We start from the raw sequence: 20,463 nt of genomic DNA, 5'->3' as shown, positions 1-20,463 counted from the left end.
GGCCACCAAATCTGATAGACCGACTCCAAATAACTCCTCCCCTTTATACGGCAAAACTTCCATATGCCGTTTTGAATCCGCATCGCCTGTCCACTGTCGCGTCCATAAAGCTCTTCTGGCCGAAATGGACATAGCACTTACCCGTGATGCCAGTGTGCATATATCCCTCTGTGCATCACGCATATAAAGAAATGCATCCTTTATTTGTTCTAACGACAGTAAAATATTGTCCCTGTCCAGGGTATCAATATTTTCAATCAGGGATTCTGACCAAACTACCCCCGCACTGCCCATCCAGGCAGTCGCTACAGCTGGTCGTAGTATAACACCTGCATGAGTGTATATACTTTTTTGGATATTTTCCATCCTCCTATCTGATGGATCTTTAAGTGCGGCCGTCTCAGGAGAGGGTAACGCCACTTGTTTTGATAAGCGTGTTAGCGCTTTGTCCACCCTAGGAGGTGTTTCCCAGCGCTCCCTAACCTCTGGCGGGAAAGGGTATAATGCCAATAATTTCTTTGAAATTATCAGCTTTTTATCAGGGGCAACCCACGCTTCATTACACACGTCATTTAGTTCTTCTGATTCAGGAAAAACTATAGGTAGTTTTTTCATACCCCACATAATACCCTGTTTAGTGGTACCTGTAGTATCAGCTAAATGTAACGCCTCCTTCATTGCCAAAATCATATAACGTGTGGCCCTACTGGAAAATACGGTTGATTCGTCACCGTCACCACTGGAGTCATCGCCTGTGTCTGGGTCTGTGTCGACCGACTGAGGCAAAGGGCGTTTCACAGCCCCTGACGGTGTTTGAGTCGCCTGGACAGGCACTAATTGATTGTCCGGCCGTCTCATGTCGTCAAACGACTGCTTTAGCGTGTTGACACTATCCCGTAGTTCCATAAATAAAGGCATCCATTCTGGTGTCGACTCCCTAGGGGGTGACATCCTCATATTTGGCAATTGCTCCGCCTCCACACCAATATCGTCCTCATACATGTCGACACACACGTACCGACACACAGCAGACACACAGGGAATGCTCCTAACGAAGACAGGACCCACTAGCCCTTTGGGGAGACAGAGGGAGAGTTTGCCAGCACACACCAAAAGCGCTATATATATATCAGGGATAGCCTTATAATAAGTGCTCCCTTATAGCTGCTTTTATCAAAATATCGCCATAAATGTGCCCCCCCCTCTCTGTTTTACCCTGTTTCTGTAGTGCAGTGCAGGGGAGAGACTTGGGAGCCGTCCTGACCAGCGGAGCTGTGAGAGGAAATGGCGCCGTGTGCTGAGGAGATAGGCCCCGCCCCTTTTCCGGCGGGCTCGTCTCCCGCTATTTAGAAAAATTAGGCAGGGGTTAAATATCTCCATATAGCCTCTAGGGCTATATGTGAGGTATTTTTAGCCTTTATAGGTACTCATTTGCCTCCCAGGGCGCCCCCCTCCCAGCGCCCTGCACCCTCAGTGACTGCCGTGTGAAGTGTGCTGAGAGGAAAATGGCGCACAGCTGCAGTGCTGTGCGCTACCTTTAGAAGACTGCAGGAGTCTTCAGCCGCCGATTCTGGACCTCTTCTGATTTCAGCATCTGCAAGGGGGCCGGCGGCGTGGCTCCGGTGACCATCCAGGCTGTACCTGTGATCGTCCCTCTGGAGCTTGATGTCCAGTAGCCAAGAAACCAATCCATCCTGCACGCAGGTGAGTTGACTCCTTCTCCCCTCAGTCCCTCGCTGCAGTGATCCTGTTGCCAGCAGGAATCACTGTAAAATAAAAAACCTAGCTAAACTTTCTCTAAGCAGCTCTTTAGGAGAGCCACCTAGATTGCACCCTTCTCGGCCGGGCACAAAAATCTAACTGGAGTCTGGAGGAGGGTCATAGGGGGAGGAGCCAGTGCACACCACCTGATCGGAAAAAGCTTTACTTTTTGTGCCCTGTCTCCTGCGGAGCCGCTATTCCCCATGGTCCTTTCAGGAACCCCAGCATCCACTAGGACGATAGAGAAATGCAATTATAAATCTTGACAAAAAACAAACAATGTGCCGATTAACTGGAGTGTCCTTTTAAACAATGCGACTTGTTTTATATATTGAAAGGGAAAGATCACCTTTATTGTCCAGCATGCATTATGGACTTGATAAAGATGGAAGCCATATTTGTTCATAAGACTCCATTTATAATTGACATCTGACAAGCTGTTTCAAATTGTTTTCAGCTTAGAGCTGACACAGGAAAAAGTACAGACACTGCACTTTGTTTGAACCCATATTGTGAAGTTATGACCTTTATCCAAGATATATTTTACGGTAATTTCCTAGCAGAAATATAATGTCAGCAGCTAGACATGTGAGCTTCAAAGGGTATTTTGTCAGTTTGCGGTATAGCAGGTGTAAAAATATAACCAGACATATGTAGGTTTCGAGGTTAGCAAAAAAAAAAACAGTTATTCCACTTAAGAGCACATATAAAAAATATAGACGTTGGCAAACATATTACGTATAAGATAGAAGTTTTATTAGCCAATAGGATTAAGCTTCGTGTCAGGAATCGACGACACGATATGTTAATTTGTATCACTTTATAATGTACTGCTGGTAGGAAATAAAGCTCTCTCTGCTCTATTACTTTCCACTTTACACACGTGTGGCTAGTTATTACAGAGGTTATTTTGTTGACTGGTCACTGGCTGCAGCTGTGTATGAACCTGATGCTGACTGACTGAATGCGTGCTTGAACTTGGTTAAGCAAGGGGTGCCCTTTCCTGGGGTTACCTTTATCAATATGGAGGTTCCGAATCCGAGATCCCACATCACCTGTTGAACAGCGGACGACTGGGCGGACGGTTCCTGGACTGAGACTCAAAACCCATGCATGGTACGTAGAGATATTTCTCTGTAGACTCTCATTCCGTTAACTGTTCAATCTGTTCCGCTGGGAGACAGGGATCGGGATCGCACGCACAAAGTTCACTCAGTAAGCAAGTTGATTTTTTCATTTTCCTTCTATTCTCTTGCTTATGTGCTTATATGTGTTATAAAGGCGTAACAATGAATGAATGTGGAAGTAAATGGATTCTGGGTATTTAGAGTGTGTCTGCATATAACCAACTGAAGGGTTGTTAAACTGAACGTTGCTGCGACCACTGTCTTGTTTTGTCTTATATTGAGAATTAGAACGTAGGTTAAGTTTGTGTTACTGCAGTCTATATGTGTAGGACATTGTAGAAAGACTCTAGAAATAAGTCAGAGTTATGAAACAGACATGTCCCCTTTGTAAGTGTGTAGTGCTCTTAGTAAAGGCACACCACGATCAGAAATTTTATTTACATTATATTTGTAATCCAGGAGAATCACCCTTATTCTCTGAACCGTGGGAAGAGGGGTTTAACATTTTTGTACCAATAGGTTGTCATTTTATTCTTAAAGTAAGAAATATTGGAAAGGATTGGTCAGATATACTGTCTAAATTGGAAGGTTCAGAACAATATATTGTACATAATATACGAGTCTAAGTTGTACTCACAGTAGAATATCATTGCATCTGACTTGCATACCTTGTTAGTACCATAAAACACGTCCTGTCGCTTTAAAAATGATAGCGTACAGAGTTAAGAAAAAAAAAAAATCAGGAACGGAAGTAATTTAAAACTTTTTTTTTCTCTCTCTTCCGTGAGCTGTAACCACAGACTGGTGCGAGCAATGAATGCAAGTTAAATGTCCTGTCAGGATTGTGTCTGCATAGCAATCATACATAAGTTAGGGGAAGGACATCCATTTGTTTTAAAAGCAGTAGTGTACTCTGCAGAAGAAGGGGTTTGGGAAAATAGAGAAAACACAGATGATGTGTTCATACTGATGGGATGTCATTTCATTCCAAAGGATAGTGACATAGGTAAAGATTGGTTACAAATCACCTCTGTTTCAGGCAATTTTCCTCACAGTTATATCTCTGAGGATCCGTTAGATCCAGGTTACTGATATTTCCCGGATATTATTGAATACTTACTGGTCATAAGTATGGGAAATACAAATACTTATCCTTCGGATGAAGCACCTCGGAGTGCCATGGACATTATGAAGAATGTACATGGTGAGCAATGCTTGAAGGGTATGAGACGATTGTTTCAATGGGCAAAAGTGACTACTAATGGCACTCTAGACCCGGATAGGTTGAAACAAATTAGAGTAACCTATGGGAGATATGTGAAGGATAATAATCTGGAACAGAGTCTTGATTTGTGGATTAAAACAGGTAAATTACTTCAGTATAAGAAAAAAGTTAGAAGAGTTAGGACAAACTCAAGAACAAATGGCTCTAATTAATATGGATGATTTTAAAGATGCAGACATATCTGGACAGGGAACAATTAGACGTAAAGGTCCCAAGAAAACCAAAGGGTATCCGTACTGGGCATGTCCAAATTGTAGACATTGTAACCCACCACATGATACACTATGTCCAATTAGTCAAACACCTTGGTCCTATAAATGTAAGCCCTGTAAAGAACCAAATGTTAGGAAATCTGTTAAATCTAAAAAGCTAATCAGTAAATGGTTGCCAGTGTTAAAAAAAGAAAAGACCTACTAATTATACCTGAAGATGTGCATGCCACAGACTAATATATTGGTAGACTAAAAATTGTACAGCATGTAATGTCAAGAGACCAAAAATGTCTCCTAAGAAAAATGTATGTATGGTCTCAAGCTTGGCATCTGCACCTCCAGTGTATAATTTACTTAAGGATTTGGTCCCTGCAAACTATATCCGGTGTGCACATAAGATGCTGTCACACCTGGTGTAGCTGCTGACGGACCTAATCCAGTGCGCCAAGAGTTGCGCTGAACCACTGCATAATATAAAAAATTCAGAACTGTTAACATAACAGTTACAGAACTCCCTGATGTTAAACAACAATTTATGGAGTTCATTAGACATGTAAGAAAATTAAAAATAATTTAAACCTAGAAATAGAATCCAAAAAGGGTTATGAGTTTTCTGGATCCTGCTTAGTGATGGACAATTGGACTCAGGTGGCATGGAAATGCCTGCTTAGTGATGGACAATTGGACTCAGGTGGCATGGAAATGCAAACATAAATCCAGCTGGTGAAGTAATCTATTCTTTACTCCTTTTTGCCTTCCCATGTGGGCTGGTCTGGTCCGTCATTAGGTAAAACTGGGGTCCAAAAGTCTCAGTTTCAGGCTGCTTTTGTCTCTGAAACTGCATGCTTATCAAATTGTGTAAAGAAATTATTCATAAATTGTAATCAGTGTGTTTGCACTTTTCTGTCATTTTGTGCCACAGAATAGCAAAATATATAGTCTGTAAATTACATTGGTAAATATGTATTGACTTCAATGGAAGTGTGTAATATAATGTATTATGTAAGTTCTAATGGTTTATCATTAAACTCCAGCTAACCCCTGTTCGAAGTTGGGAGAGTGCTGGCTCACTCTCAGTGTTTTATTTGTGTGTGTAAAATAGTATTCTCTTAATATAAAGTTTTGGATAAGTATAATGAAATGTGTTGTGGCCAAATGAATATTGCCCCAGCCAATAGCAAAGGGCTGCCATAAAACTAAAAATATAACAAGTATTTGTATTAAAAAGATCTCCACAGTAAAATTAATACCTTTGTGTCTAAAACAGTAACAGTTCATAGGTAAATAATTAGGAACATGTTACAGATGTAAGAAAATATTTTCTTTAATGTACAGCTCGTTACTGTTCCAGTTACAGTGTGTAATGAAATGTCAGAGAATCAGGAAGTGTTTGGGTAACTATTACAAGGGGTGGGGCCAAGTGATGAAGTAAACTAGGTATGAGAAGTGGGCAGAACTGTAGTTATAGTCCATACCCCTAAGTTAGAAGTCTGCCCTGATGATACAATTACATTTACATGGTATAAAATCAAAATTTTAACTGTAACAATGCATAAATTATACCTCTGAAAAATGTTAGGTGAACATACATTAACATTGCATCACTGTTGATGCTTGGCATATAACAGTAAAGGAGGGAGGTTTATTTTAGAAATATCTCTAACGCACCTTACAACAGCTTAAGTCATTTCTAAAATTAATCACCTATTGTACAAAATACATTCCAAGGGCATCACAGAAAACTAAGTTTTATATGATGCCATCAAAAGAACAACAAGTGTAAGGTATTTTTAAAGAGAACCCAAATGTCAAGCCTTATTGCTATTCATATATAAAAAAGAAATGTAGGGTACATAGAAATAAGTTATAATATGCACAAAACAAGGTACAATTTCTAGGACACTGCATTTCTGCTTATAGTAAGCATATCACTACAAAAAGGAGGAAAATTATTTAAGACGTTAAACCTCCTCAAACATGTAAACAACTCATATCCTTTTAGGACTAATCACTTATTGCAGAGAGTGGATTGTAGGCGCATCACAGAAACTACAAGTGTTATATGATGCCCTAAAGGGACAAAATGCACAAGGTGCATTACTCATGACACAAGAACAGCTAAATGCTTTTTGTCAGTTAAAAACAGACATAGTATCAGCACCAGCATTAGGACTTCCTGATTATGCAAGGCCTTTCAATTTGTTTTGTTGTGAAATTTCAGGCCATGCGCAAGGAATATTAACGCAGGTACATTGTGACAAACAGCGACCCCCAGCGTATTACTCAGTACAGTTAGACCCAGTCATACGGGCAGCACCAACATGTGTCAAGTCAGTAGCAGCAGCAGCGTTACTGTTAGACAAGGCTGCTGATATTGTTCTTCATCATCCCTTAACTGTACAGGTGCCTCACTCAGTGACTGACATTCTGAACCAAGCGCAGACTAAACATTTATCTGCTGTTAAACTAACCAAATATGAAGTAGCATTGCTTACACCATCCAATGTCACTATCAAACGTTGTACTTCTTTGAACCCAGCTACATTATTGCCGCTGGTTTCAAAAGAGGGGAATGGTGCAAGTGATGATGAAATGACAGGGACAGGCACAGAAAACCAATCAAATTTTTCAATTTCTATACACGATTAAGAACATGATTGTATAGAGTTAATGAATCTTGAAGCCGCAAGTACACCAGAAATACAGGAACATCCTCTACTAAATGCAGATTTACATTTATTTGTGGATGGCTCCAGGTACTATGTGGATGGGGAACCGCATACAGGTTTTGCAGTTACCACAGAAACAGACATCTTAATACAGGAATCCTTGCCATCAGGTAAGTTCAGTCCAGGAGGCAGAACTTAGGGCACTGATAGCAGCCTGTATTTATGCTGAAGGTCAAACAGTTAACGTTTTTACAGACTCAAGGTACTGCTTTGGTATTGCTCATGACTATGCGGTTATCTGGAAGAGCAGAGATTTTATAGGCTCTTCAGGAAAACCAATAAAACATGCAGACTGTATTAGGGCATTATTTGCTGCCTTTCAATTGCCAAAGAAATTAGCAGTCATAAAGGTCAAGGCACACACACTAACGAAAATACTGCAGAGGTCAGAGGGAATGCGTTAGCTGATAAGGCAGCAAAGGCTGCAGCAGTCCAGCCTCTGCCAGACACTCAGGTGATGTTAACTGTCACACCAGAGTCATTAGACTTACAGTTATTGTGCAAATTACAAGCACAAGCCTTAGGCAAGGAGAAAAAGATTGTGAAAAATTAGGTGGGCGAATACACGGTGACAGTTGGATGGTGGGAAACTGTCTCTGTTTACCACGCTCACTTTACCCAGTCTTAGCACAAATATTGCATAAAAAACTCACCAATCAAGAGATGCAATGGTGAGGATTCTGAACCAGCATTGGGTGGCACCAGGTTTCACACAGGCAGCACAGGCTTATGTTGCAGGGTGTGTAGCTTGTGCTTTACATAACCCAGGAAAGGTTGTGAAGGTACCAGCAAAAATTACCCCACAAACTTGCTACCCCTTTCAGAAATTACAAATAGACTTTATCCAGTTACCTAAATGTTCTGGGTATGAAAATGTACTTGTGTGCAAAGATCTATTTTCAAATTGGCTCAAGGCTTGGCCTTGCAGGGCAGCAAACACTAGAACAGTTAAAAAGAAGTTAATGCAAGAAGTAATATGTAAATATGGAGTACCTTAAGTTATTGAAAGCAACAGAGGTACCCATTTCACAGGAGAAGTATTAGGCAAAATTCTGTCAGATTTAGGTGTTACTCAGGCCTTTTACACTCCCTATAGGCAAAGTAGTAAACATGTAGAAAAACTTATTACCTTAAAACTAAAGCTATAAAAATAAGTTACAGAAACAGGCAAAACATGGCTAAAAGGTTTACCCATTGCTTTGCTCTCCCAAATACTTCAAGTGAAAAGCATGGGTTAATACCATATGAAAATAAAAATTTACTCACCGGTAATTCTATTTCTCGTAGTCCGTAGTGGATGCTGGGGACTCCGTAAGGACCATGGGGAATAGATGGGCTCCGCAGGAGACTGGGCACTCTAAAGAAAGATTAGGTACTATCTGGTGTGCACTGGCTCCTCCCTCTATGCCCCTTCTCCAGACCTCAGTTAGGGAAACTGTGCCCGGAAGAGCTGACATTACAAGGAAAGGATTTTGGAATCCAGGGTAAGACTCATACCAGCCACACCAATCACACCGTACAACTCGTGATAACCTTACCCAGTTAACAGTATGAACAACAACTGAGCATCACTCAACGGATGGCTCATAACAATAACCCTTTATTAAGCAATAACTATATACACGTATTGCAGAAAGTCCGCACTTGGGACGGGCGCCCAGCATCCACTACGGACTACGAGAAATAGAATTACCGGTGAGTAAAATCTTATTTTCTCTAACGTCCTAGTGGATGCTGGGGACTCCGTAAGGACCATGGGGATTATACCAAAGCTCCCAAACGGGCGGGAGAGTGCGGACGACTCTGCAGCACCGAATGAGCAAACACAAGGTCCTCCTCAGCCAGGGTATCAAACTTGTAGAACTTTGCAAAAGTGTTTGAACCCGACCAAGTAGCCGCTCGGCAAAGCTGTAAAGCCGAGACCCCTCGGGCAGCCGCCCAAGAAGAGCCCACCTTCCTTGTGGAATAGGCTTTCACTGATTTTGGATGCGGCAATCCAGCCGCAGAATGAGCCAGCTGAATCGTGCTACAGATCCAGCGAGCAATAGTTTGCTTTGAAGCAGGAGCACCCAGCTTATTGGGTGCATACAGAATAAACAGCGAGTCAGTCTTCCTGACTCCAGCCGTTCTGGAAACATATATTTTCAAAGCCCGAACTACGTCCAGCAACTTGGAGTCCTCCAAGTCCCGAGTAGCCGCAGGGACCACAATAGGTTGGTTCAAATGAAACGATGATACCACCTTTGGGAGAAATTGAGGACGAGTCCGCAATTCTGCCCTGTCCATATGGAAGATCAAATAAGGGCTTTTATGTGACAAAGCCGCCAATTCTGATACACGCCTCGCCGATGCGAAGGCCAACAGCATGACCACTTTCCACGTGAGATACTTTAGTTCCACGGTCTTAAGTGGTTCAAACCAGTGGGATTTCAGGAAATCCAACACAACGTTAAGATCCCAAGGTGCCACTGGTGGCACAAAAGGGGGCTGAATATGCAGCACTCCCTTTACAAACGTCTGAACCTCAGGCAGTGAAGCCAGTTCTTTTTGAAAGAAAATGGATAGGGCCGAAATCTGGACCTTTATGGACCCTAATTTCAGGCCCATAGTCACACCTGACTGTAGGAAGTGCAGAAATCGACCCAGCTGGAATTCCTCTGTAGGGGCCATCCTGGCCTCACACCAAGCAACATATCTTCGCCATATACAGTGATAATGCTTAGCTGTTACATCCTTCCTAGCTTTTATCAGCGTAGGAATCACTTCATCCGGGATGCCCTTTTCCGTTAGGATCCGGCGTTCAACCGCCATGCCGTCAAACGCAGCCGCGGTAAGTCTTGGAACAGACAGGGCACCTGTTGCAACAGGTCCTGTCTGAGAGGCAGAGGCCATGGGGTCCTCTGTGATCATCTCTTGTAGTTCTGGGTACCAAGTCCTTCTTGGCCAATCCGGAACGATGAGTATTGTTCTCACTCCTCTTTTTCTTACTATTCTCAGTACCTTGGGTATGAGAGGAAGAGGAGGGAACACATATACCGACTGGAACACCCAGGGTGTCACTAGCGCGTCCACAGCTATCGCCTGAGGGTCCCTGGACCTGGCGCAATATCTTTTTAGCTTTTTGTTGAGGCGGGACGCCATCATGTCCACCTGTGGCAGTTCCCATCGATTTGCAATCTGTGTGAAGACTTCTTGATGAAGTCCCCACTCTCCCGGGTGGAGGTCGTGTCTGCTGAGGAAGTCTGCTTCCCAGTTGTCCACTCACGGAATGAACACTGCTGACAGTGCTTGTACGTGAATCTCAGCCCAACGAAGAATCTTTGTGGCTTCTGCCATCGCCATCCTGCTTCTTGTGCCGCCCTGGCGGTTTACATGGGCGACCGCCGTGATGTTGTCTGACTGAATCAGCACTGGTTGGTCTCGAAGCAGGGGCTCCGCTTGACTCAGGGCGTTGTATATGGCCCTTAGTTCTAGTATATTTATGTGCAGACAAGTCTCCTGACTTGACCACAGCCCTTGGAAGTTTCTTCCCTGAGTGACTGCCCCCCATCCGCGGAGGCTTGCATCCATGGTCACCAGAACCCAGTCCTGTATGCCGAACCTGCGGCCCTCGAGAAGATGAGCACTCTGCAGCCACCACAGAAGAGACACCCTGGCCCTGGGGGACAGGGTGATCAGCCGATGCATCTGAAGATGCGATCCGGACCACTTGTCCAACAGATCCCACTGAAAGATCCTCGCATGGAACCTGCCGAAGGGAATGGCTTCGTATGAGGCCACCATCTTTCCCAGGACTCGCGTGCAGTGATGCACCGACACCTGTTTTGGTTTTAGGAGGTCCCTGACCAGAGTCACTAACTCCTGGGCCTTCTCCTCCGGGAGAAACACCTTCTTCTGTTCTGTGTCCAGAATCATACCCAGGAAGGGCAGATGCGTCGTAGGAATCAGCTGCGACTTTGGAATATTCAGAATCCAGCCGTGCTGTTGCAACACTTCCTGAGAGTGTGCTACGCTGATCAACAACTGCTCCCTGGACCTCGCCCTTATCAGGAGATCGTCCAAGTACGGGATAACCGTAACTCCTTGCTTCCGAAGGAGTACCATCATTTCGGCCATTACCTTGGTAAATACTCTCGGTGCCGTGAACAGACCAAACGGCAACGTCTGGAATTGGTAATGACAGCCCTGTACCACAAACTTGAGGTACTCCTGGTGAGGTGGATAAATGGGGACATGCAAGTAAGCATCCTTGATGTCCAGAGATACCATAAAATCCCCCTCTTCCAGGCTTGCAATGACCGCTCTGAGCGATTCCATTTTGAACTTGAATTTTTTCATATAAATGTTCAAGGATTTTAAATTCAGAATGGGTCTTACCGAACCGTCCGGTTTCTGTATCACAAACAGTGTGGAATAGTAACCCCTTCCCTGTTGAAGGAGGGGGACCATTATTATCACTTGCTGGAGGTACAGCTTGTGAATTGCCGCCAGGACTACCTCCCTTTCCGTGGGGGAAGCTGGCAAGGCTGATTTTAGGTAACGGTGAGGGGGAGTCACTTCGAACTCCAGCTTGTATCCCTGAGATACAATTTGTATAGGCCAAGGATCCACCTGTGAGCGAACCGACTGGTTGCTGAATTTTCGGAGACGCGCCCCCACCGCTCCTGGCTCCGCCTGTTCCATGTGTTTTTTAGAATCGGCATCCCCTGTCCATTGCCGATTCCATAAGACCCTCCTGGCAGAAATGGACATTGCATTAATTCTAGAGCCCAGCAGGCAAATGTCCCTCTGGGCATCCCGCATATATAAGACGGCGTCTTTTATATGGCCCAGGGTTAGCAAGACAGTATCCCTGTCCAGGGCATCTATGTCCTCTGACAGAGTATCTGTCCATGCTGCTACAGCGCTACACATCCAGGCTGAAGCAATAGCTGGTCTCTAGTAGAGTACCAGAGTGTGTATACACTGACTTCAAGATAGCTTCCCGCTTCCTATCCGCAGGATCCTTTAGGGCGGCCGTATCCTGAGACGGCAGGGCCACCTTCTTAGATAAGCGTGTCAGCGCCTTGTCTACCCTAGAGGAGGATTCCCAACGTAACCTGTCCGTTGGCGGGAAAGGGTACGCCAGCAGTAATTTTTTGGAAATCACCACTTTCTTATCAGGGGAACTCCACGCTTCCTCACATAACTCATTTAATTCATGTTACGGGGGAAAAGTCACTGCCTGCTTTTTCTCCCCAAACATATACACCCTCTTGTCAGGGACAGGGTTAACCTCTGAAATGTGCAATACATCTTTCATTGCAATAATCATGTAGCGGATGGCCTTGGTCATCTTAGGCTGTAATTGTGCCTCATCATCGTCGACACTGGAGTCGGACTCCGTGTCGGCATCTGTGTCAACCATCTGAGATAGTGGGCGTTTATGAGACCCTGACGGCCTCTGAGTCGCCTGGGCAGGCCCGGGTTGAGACCCCGGCTGTCCCAAGGCTGCAGCGTCATCAAACCTTTTATGCAAGGAGCTTACATTATCATTTAAGACCTTCCACATATCCATCCAATCAGGTGTCGGCCCCGACGGCGGCGACACCACATTTATCCGCACTTGCTCCGCCTCCACGTAACCCTCCTCATCAAACATGTCGATACAGCCGTACCGACACACAGCAGACACACAGGGAATGCTCTGACTGAGGACAGGACCCCACAAAGGCCTTTGGGGAGACAGAGAGAGAGTATGCCAGCACACACCAGAGCGCTATATAACCCAGGGATATTCACTATAATAAGTGATTACCCAATAGCTGCCGATTTTATGTCTTTTGCGCCTAAATTTATGTGCCCCCCCCTCTCTTTTTTACCCTTCTTGTACCTGGATACTGCAGGGGAGAGCCTGGGGAGCGTCCTTCCAGCGGAGCTGTGAAGAGAAAATGGCGCTGGTGTGCTGAGGAAGAAGGCCCCGCCCCCTCAGCGGCGGGCTTCTGTCCCGCTTCTGTGTGAAAAAAATGGCGGGGGTTTTTACATATATACAGTGCCTGACTGTATATATGTATGTTATGCCAAAAAGGTACTTCAATTGCTGCCCAGGGCGCCCCCCCCCCCCCAGCGCCCTGCACCCGGAGTGTGAAAGTGTGCTGGGAGCAATGGCGCACAGCTGCGGTGCTGTGCGCTACCTTAAATGAAGACAGGAGTCTTCAGCCGCCGTTTTCGCCGTCTTCAAGCTTCTGTTCTTCTGGCTCTACGAGGGGGACGGCGGCGCGGCTCCGGGAACGGACGATCGAGGACAGATGCCTGTGTTCGAACCCTCTGGAGCTAATGGTGTCCAGTAGCCTAAGAAGCGCAACCTAGCTGTAGACAGGTAGGTTTGCTTCTCTCCCCTCAGTCCCTCGTAGCAGCGAGTCTGTTGCCAGCAGAAGCTCACTGAAAATAAAAAACCTAACAAATACTTTCTTTTACTAGCAGGCTCAGGAGAGCCCACTAGGAGCACCCAGCTCTGGCCGGGCATAGATTCTAACTGAGGTCTGGAGGAGGGGCATAGAGGGAGGAGCCAGTGCACACCAGATAGTACCTAATCTTTCTTTAGAGTGCCCAGTCTCCTGCGGAGCCCGTCTATTCCCCATGGTCCTTACGGAGTCCCCAGCATCCACTAGGACGTTAGAGAAATCTTATTTTGGTATTGTTGCTAGGACAGTATGTTATTTTCCACAGCAACTGCAACATGAACATGGGGACTTAACTTATTATGTAATGCATATACAACAGCAACTAACCAAATTGCATGGCAAAGTTTTTGATTCTATTCCCAGATTCCAACTGTTCCCAAGACTCACATGAACTAAAGCAAGGTGATTGGGTGGTCACTAAGAAAGAGAAAGTCTCTTGAACCCAAATTCAAAGGACCGTTTTAAGTTCTGTTGACTACCGCCACTTCAGTCACGTTGAGTGAAAGAAACTCGTAAATAAACGCATCTCATTGCAAGAAAGTAACAAAGGAAGTATTATCCAATCACGATACATAATCAAAATATACAAATACAATTTAGCATGATTATTCTTATATTAACAGTAATAATTGACCCTTACTTATATGAAAAGTTAAGTGATAGTGCAATGATCAGTAACTATGCCAAAAATAACAGAACAAAAGGGAATACACATAGGATGTCAACAATTACCCAGGAAAAGACAAATAGGCATAGAAGATGCTAGTCATTGAATGTAAAACAGGACCAATATAAACAGTTGTCACCAATTGTTTACTGTATCTGCAGGCTATTGTGTCACATTGCAAACTGTGTATGTATGTAAATGTTGCACTTATTTAACTAATGATACTAACCCAAAGGATATTATTAATGAAAAGATAAATAAAGTAATACAGTTGAAAAATCAGTTTGCTACTAATCATAATTATACCAGTGTATTTCCAGATTCTTTTTTTTCTTGGTTTTATAAACACTATACAACCAATTGCTTTTCAGAAATATTATCTATTGTTGCTAAGGAACTTGTTTTGCTATTAATTGCATATTTTAAGGCTTATTATGTGGATACTGACACTAAAATGTTTTTCTACCTAAGGCATTGCTGAAACTGCTAAACCGCAACCAATTTATATGAAACTTATTGGAGGAGCTATAATATACAATTCCACATTCTTCTACTGTGAGACCTGCCATACCAGATACACAGAAGCTTCCAGCTGTCCCTACTGTTATGATGACGTAATCTAATGAACTTTGCTGTCACAATATTGAGTCAAAAAGACTTTCGAGGACTATTGAGCAAGGACCATGAACATTATAATGATTCCATCCTCAAAAGACTCCTCTGCTTTATGAACTTTCTCTTGTGGTTAGGGATAAGAGAATAGGGAACATTGGTTCTGCCCGAGCATAGGGATGTTGAATGGACTAGCCCATACCTGGAGTGCCCTTATGGTACACCAGTCGTGAAAGTAGGTGTCCCTATAGAATCAATGACCAGGTAAAGGAAGGGTAGATTAGAGGTAAAAATTAGAAACAATGGGGTCGATTCTATTCGGCAACTAATGAATAGCGCCGGGAATTAGCTCCCGACGCTATTCAATTCAGCAACTAGTTACGTCGGCGATGGCCCGTTCTCGCCGACAAAACAGGTTGAATTGTCGGGAGAACGGGCATTCTCCGACTTAACTCTACGGCGCGAGGCAGATTCCCGACAGAATCAGCCTCGCGCCGGCTGCGAGGCAGCACTTTTGTCGGGTTTTTTCTCTCATCCCCCGGGGATGAGAGAAGAATTCCCGACAATTGCAGGTAATTAGTTGCTGAATTGAATAGCGTCGGGAGCTAATTCCCGGCGCTATTCATTAGTTGCCGAATAGAATCGACCCAAAAGAGGGGAAGTTGATAAAGATGGAAGCCATATTTGTTCATAATACTCCATTTATAATTGACATCTGACAAGCTGTTTCAAATTGTTTTCAGCTTAGAGCTGACACAGGAAAAAGGACAGACACTGCACTTTGTTTGAACCCATATTGTGAAGTTATGACCTTTATCTAAGATATATTTTACGGTAATTTCCTAGCAGAAATATAATGTCAGCAGCTAGACATGTGAGCTTCAAAGGGTATTTGTCAGTTTGCGGTATAGCAGGTGTAAAAATATAACCAGACATATGTAGGTTTCGAGGTTAGCAAAAAAAACCCAGTTATTCCACTTAGGAGCACATATAAAAAATATAGACGTTGGCAAACATATTACGTATAAGATAGAAGTTTTATTAGCCAATAGGATTAAGCTTCGTGTCAGGAATCGACGACACGATATGTTAATTTTTATCACTTTATAATGTACTGCTGGTAGGAAATAAAGCTCTCTCTGCTCTATTACTTTCCACTTTACACACGTGTGGCTAGTTATTACAAAGGTTATTTTGTTGACTGGTCACTGGCTGCAGCCGTGTATGAACCTGATGCTGACTGACTGAATGCGTGCTTGGGGTGCCCTTTCCTGGGGTTACCTTTATCAGACTTAAGTAACAGTAAAGGTACACAGTCACTACAGTATAGGTGCAATCACATGCAACAGCCAGTCAAAGCTGAAGGTAAGTGGATTGCTGCTACATGTGTAACATGGCGCACATAGGGTACTTCTAGAACACACACAGGACTAAAATGGATTGTCTACTTTCTTGTAATATAACCTACTCCTCTCCTCCCCCATGCGACAATTATGATTCGGAGTCCTAGTGGTGAGTTTTACCTATGCAGCTCTCCTCCCAGGTAAATCCGCCACCCAGCTCATGTCAGTGAAGCCAGATGCAGTCCGTGAGACTGCACTAGCTTCACTGTGACTGGCAGTGACTTCCTATTGGATGTCCTACCTGTCAGTCACAGACACTACAGGCAGTCCCATTGGGAGGTGTTTCCTCCCTCTAGGACTGCCAGACCGAGCTGATGCAGTCCATGGAAGCCGGGGTTATGCGCATGAACAATACTGTTGCCTCTACTGCACATACGCTGGGTCCCAGCGTCTGTGAACTACAAAGTGCAGGTGCCGGGACCCGGCGGGGACCATGCAATAGGGACAAGGAGGCGGCAGCCCCCCTCCTCCTCACAACGCTGAAAGGTTGTCTCCCTTCCCCACCCCCCAGTCCTCTTCAATATAGTATATACTGTACACACACGAATACTACAGCCTCATAAGCACACATCAACTGCTGATTACGTATTGGTCATGCACATCTGATACAAGCAGACTGTGGAATAACTGATGTGTACAGAAACACAAAATAACACTATTATATTTTATTTATAAAATATAATAATAATAATAATAATAATGTGTTATTTTGTGTTTGTCTATTAATATTACACTTCAAAGGACTTTTACCAGCTCTACTAAATCATGTTAATATACTGATAGTATAGTGATAAGCTTCCTTTTACAGCTCTTGCTCCACACTGACAGGGAACATACTGTATAACGGACTATGGAATAAAGGGACAGTGCTGCTTTTTGCTGCAGGTTCTGTGCTGCCACATGCTACTCAGGACTTTGGAGCTGCCCTTGGACTGTGTAGTCTACTCAACGTATACTTGTGGATGCAGTTAGGCTTTAACCATGTACTGCACACGCTATAACACTACAAACAGAATTCATATTAAGCATTTGCGTCACTTGTTCTTATTAGTACAGGTTGAGTATCCCTAATCCAAAGTGCTTGGGACCAGATGTATTTTGGATATCGGATTTTTCCGTATTTTGGAATAATTGCATACCATAATGAGATATCATGGTGATGGGACCCAAGTCTAAGCACAGAATGCATTTATGTTTCACATACACATTATACACACAGCCTGAAGGTCATTTAATACAATATTTTTAATAACTGTGTATTAAACAAAGTTTGTCTACATTCACACAATTCATTTATGTTTCATATACACCTTATACACACAGCCTGAAGGTAATTTTAGCAAATATTTTTTATAACTTTGTGCATTAAACAAAGTGTATCTACATTCACACAATTCATTTATGTTTCATATACACCTTATACGCACAGCCTAAAGGTCATTTAATACAATATTTTTAATAACTTTGTGTATTAAACAAACTTTGTGTACATTGAGCCATCAAAAAAAAAAAGGTTTCACTATCTCTGTTCTACTCCAAACATTCCGTATTTCGGAATATTCCGTATTTCGGAATATTTGGATGTGGGATACTCAACCTGTATGCGCATGGCGAGAGGTCTAGATGAAGATTTGTTGTGCTCTGCTAGTGCAGTGGCTCCCAAATGTTCTTGAATCTAGAGCAGGCATTCCAAACCTCGGTCCACAAGCCACACTAACAGGGCAGGTTGTAGTGATAGCCATGCTTCAGCACAGATGGTTAAATCAAAATAACTGAGGTAATAATTAATTAACCTGTGCTTAAGCATGGATATCACAAAAACCTGGACTGTAGTGTGCCTTGAGGACCAAGGTTGGGAATGCCTGCCCTAGAGTATTAGCAATGTTTTCACAGCACCCCGAGGCCAAAAGTTTCTAATAGAGAAATTCTGGAACAATTACAGGTTGAGTATCCCTTATCCAAAATTTTTAAATCACACATTTTTGGTTCCCCTACTGCGATAATGACACATAGTTATATATATTATATCTCTATATATATATCTCTCTCATATATATATATATATATATATATATCTATCTATCTCTCTATATATATATATATCTATCTCTCTCTATATATATATATATATATATATATATATATATATATATATATATATATATATATATATATATATATATATATCTATCATTATCTCAGTAGGGGGACCCAAAAATGTGGGATTTTGGATAAGGAATAGTCCACCTGTATTACATTAAGTAAATTGGGTTTCCCTGCCATCCTTAGAGTCAGTTATGTGGTGGTGGTGGTGGTCAGGGTGGCGCTTCTGTTTGCCCACATATTGTACAATCGGCACCAGCTCTGCTTTTCCCTATCACAGTAACTATAAATAATTTGATTTGGTGCCACCACACCCAGTTTGGGAGCCACTGATAAAGTAGATACGCGTGGACCACTTCTGCCCATTCTCACCTATTTTGTGCGCAGCTATTTATAATCTTCCCATACAGGTCTTCGGCCATTTTCAATTGGCGGCTCTCCAGCGCAGTGTTTGCAGAATGCAGCAGGCTATGCTCCATTGTGGGACTGAATAACAATAAAGTCATATATTACATACACACTATGCTACAAGGTGATCCTATACATATACATACATACATACATACATACATACATATATATATATACATACATACATACATACATACATACACACACATATACACACACAGATACTGTGAACACATTATAGAACAATGGGGCAGATGTATAAAGCCTGGAGAAGTGATAAAGCAGTGATAAGTGTAAGGTGATAACGCATCAGCCACTCATTACAGATTTGAAAAATGACAGTTAGGAGTTGATTGGCTGGTGCATTATCACCCTGCAGTTATCACTGCTCTATCACTTCTCTAGGCTTAATACATCTACCCCTCTGTGTGGCTGCTGTGCAATCAGTTTACATACCTGCTGCATGTATGCAGTGTCTATAATGGAAGCATGCATGCGGGGTAATTGCAGTGAGACATGCAGCAGGTGTCAGTGACCGGTGCTCTGCTGCATTATACCCTGCTGTAGTTACACTTACAGCCATGTAACAGCGTCTGCTGCAACGCATTATACACTGACTATATACAAATACACAATTACCACTAACGACCTGAGCCCAGTGCCCACCCTCACATACTATTGACAAGTACTAACCTACTGCCCCCATTTAAAACTCACCACCTGAACACAGGGAAGTAGAACTCCGTCTGGTCATGTGACCGGAACGCGCGTGCCCGCGGAAAGCCGGCGGCGGGGGGACGCGCACCTAGAGAGTGACGTCGGTAGCTCAGTCACGAACACTGCGCAGCAGCAGGAGGTTTGGGAAGTGTATGGATCATGGAGTGGATGTAGTCTGTGGTTATTCAAGTCTCATCATGTCCCTATCAGCCTTTCGTAGGCAAGGCATGCTGGGACGAATAGTACCACAAACTGTCCTAGCCTGCCCTGTTTTATTATTCTCCTGTGCTGTAAAGTTGCCCCCACACAGTTTGTTTGTTTGTTTGTTATAGCAGTAAGGACTGGTCAGTGCAGGCTGCCTAATACTTACTGCTGAGAATGCACATTCCAGCACCAGCACTAGTAGAAAGCCAAAGCTTAATAGCTGTTGGTTATAACATTCCTGGTTGGATGGGTGTCACGTAATAGTCATATGACACAAACTATTGAAAAAGCTGTAAAACCAGGGGATTACCATATGTTCACTGGAGAAAGGATGAGCCTACAGTAAAATAATAGCAGAAGGATGGGTCTGCAGTTAGGTAATGGAGGGAGGATAGGGTCTGCAGTTAGGTAATGGCGGGAGGATAGGGTCTGCAGTTAGGTAATGGAGGGAGGATAGGGTCTGCAGTTAGGTAATGGCGGGAGGATAGGGTCTGCAGTTAGGTAATGGAGGGAGGATAGGGTCTGCAGTTAGGTAATGGCGGGAGGATTGGGTCTGGAGTTAGGTAATGGCGGGAGGATAGGGTCTGCAGTTAGGTAATGGCGGGAGGATAGGGTCTGCAGTTAGGTAATGGCGGGAGGATTGGGTCTGCAGTTAGGTAATGGCGGGAGGATAGGGTCTGCAGTTAGGTAATGGCGGGAGGATAGGGTCTGCAGTTAGGTAATGGAGGGAGGATTGGGTCTGCAGTTAGGTAATGGCGGGAGGATAGGGTCTGCAGTTAGGTAATGGAG

General features: G+C 43.6%; 1 protein-coding gene across 3 annotated transcripts in view; it reads right to left on the bottom strand.

Moving 5' to 3' along the window:
* Positions 1-19,611, bottom strand: part of TTC32 (tetratricopeptide repeat domain 32) — a 34,011-nt gene extending 14,400 nt beyond the window's left edge. The window contains exons 1-2 of one of the 3 annotated variants that reach the window (XM_063915334.1): positions 19,471-19,611; positions 18,715-18,828 (exon numbers count right to left, since the gene is read on the bottom strand). In XM_063915334.1, the coding sequence (XP_063771404.1) occupies positions 18,715-18,821 (107 nt within the window). In that variant the 5' untranslated portion in view covers positions 18,822-18,828; positions 19,471-19,611. The other 2 variants (XM_063915336.1, XM_063915335.1) reach the window with 2 other exon arrangements.
* Between the last annotated feature and the right edge of the window lie 852 nt (positions 19,612-20,463).

This window comes from Pseudophryne corroboree, chromosome 4 (assembly GCF_028390025.1).
Source record: "Pseudophryne corroboree isolate aPseCor3 chromosome 4, aPseCor3.hap2, whole genome shotgun sequence".
Classification (NCBI taxonomy): domain Eukaryota; kingdom Metazoa; phylum Chordata; class Amphibia; order Anura; family Myobatrachidae; genus Pseudophryne; species Pseudophryne corroboree.
This window is presented reverse-complemented; position numbering and strand designations above follow the sequence as displayed.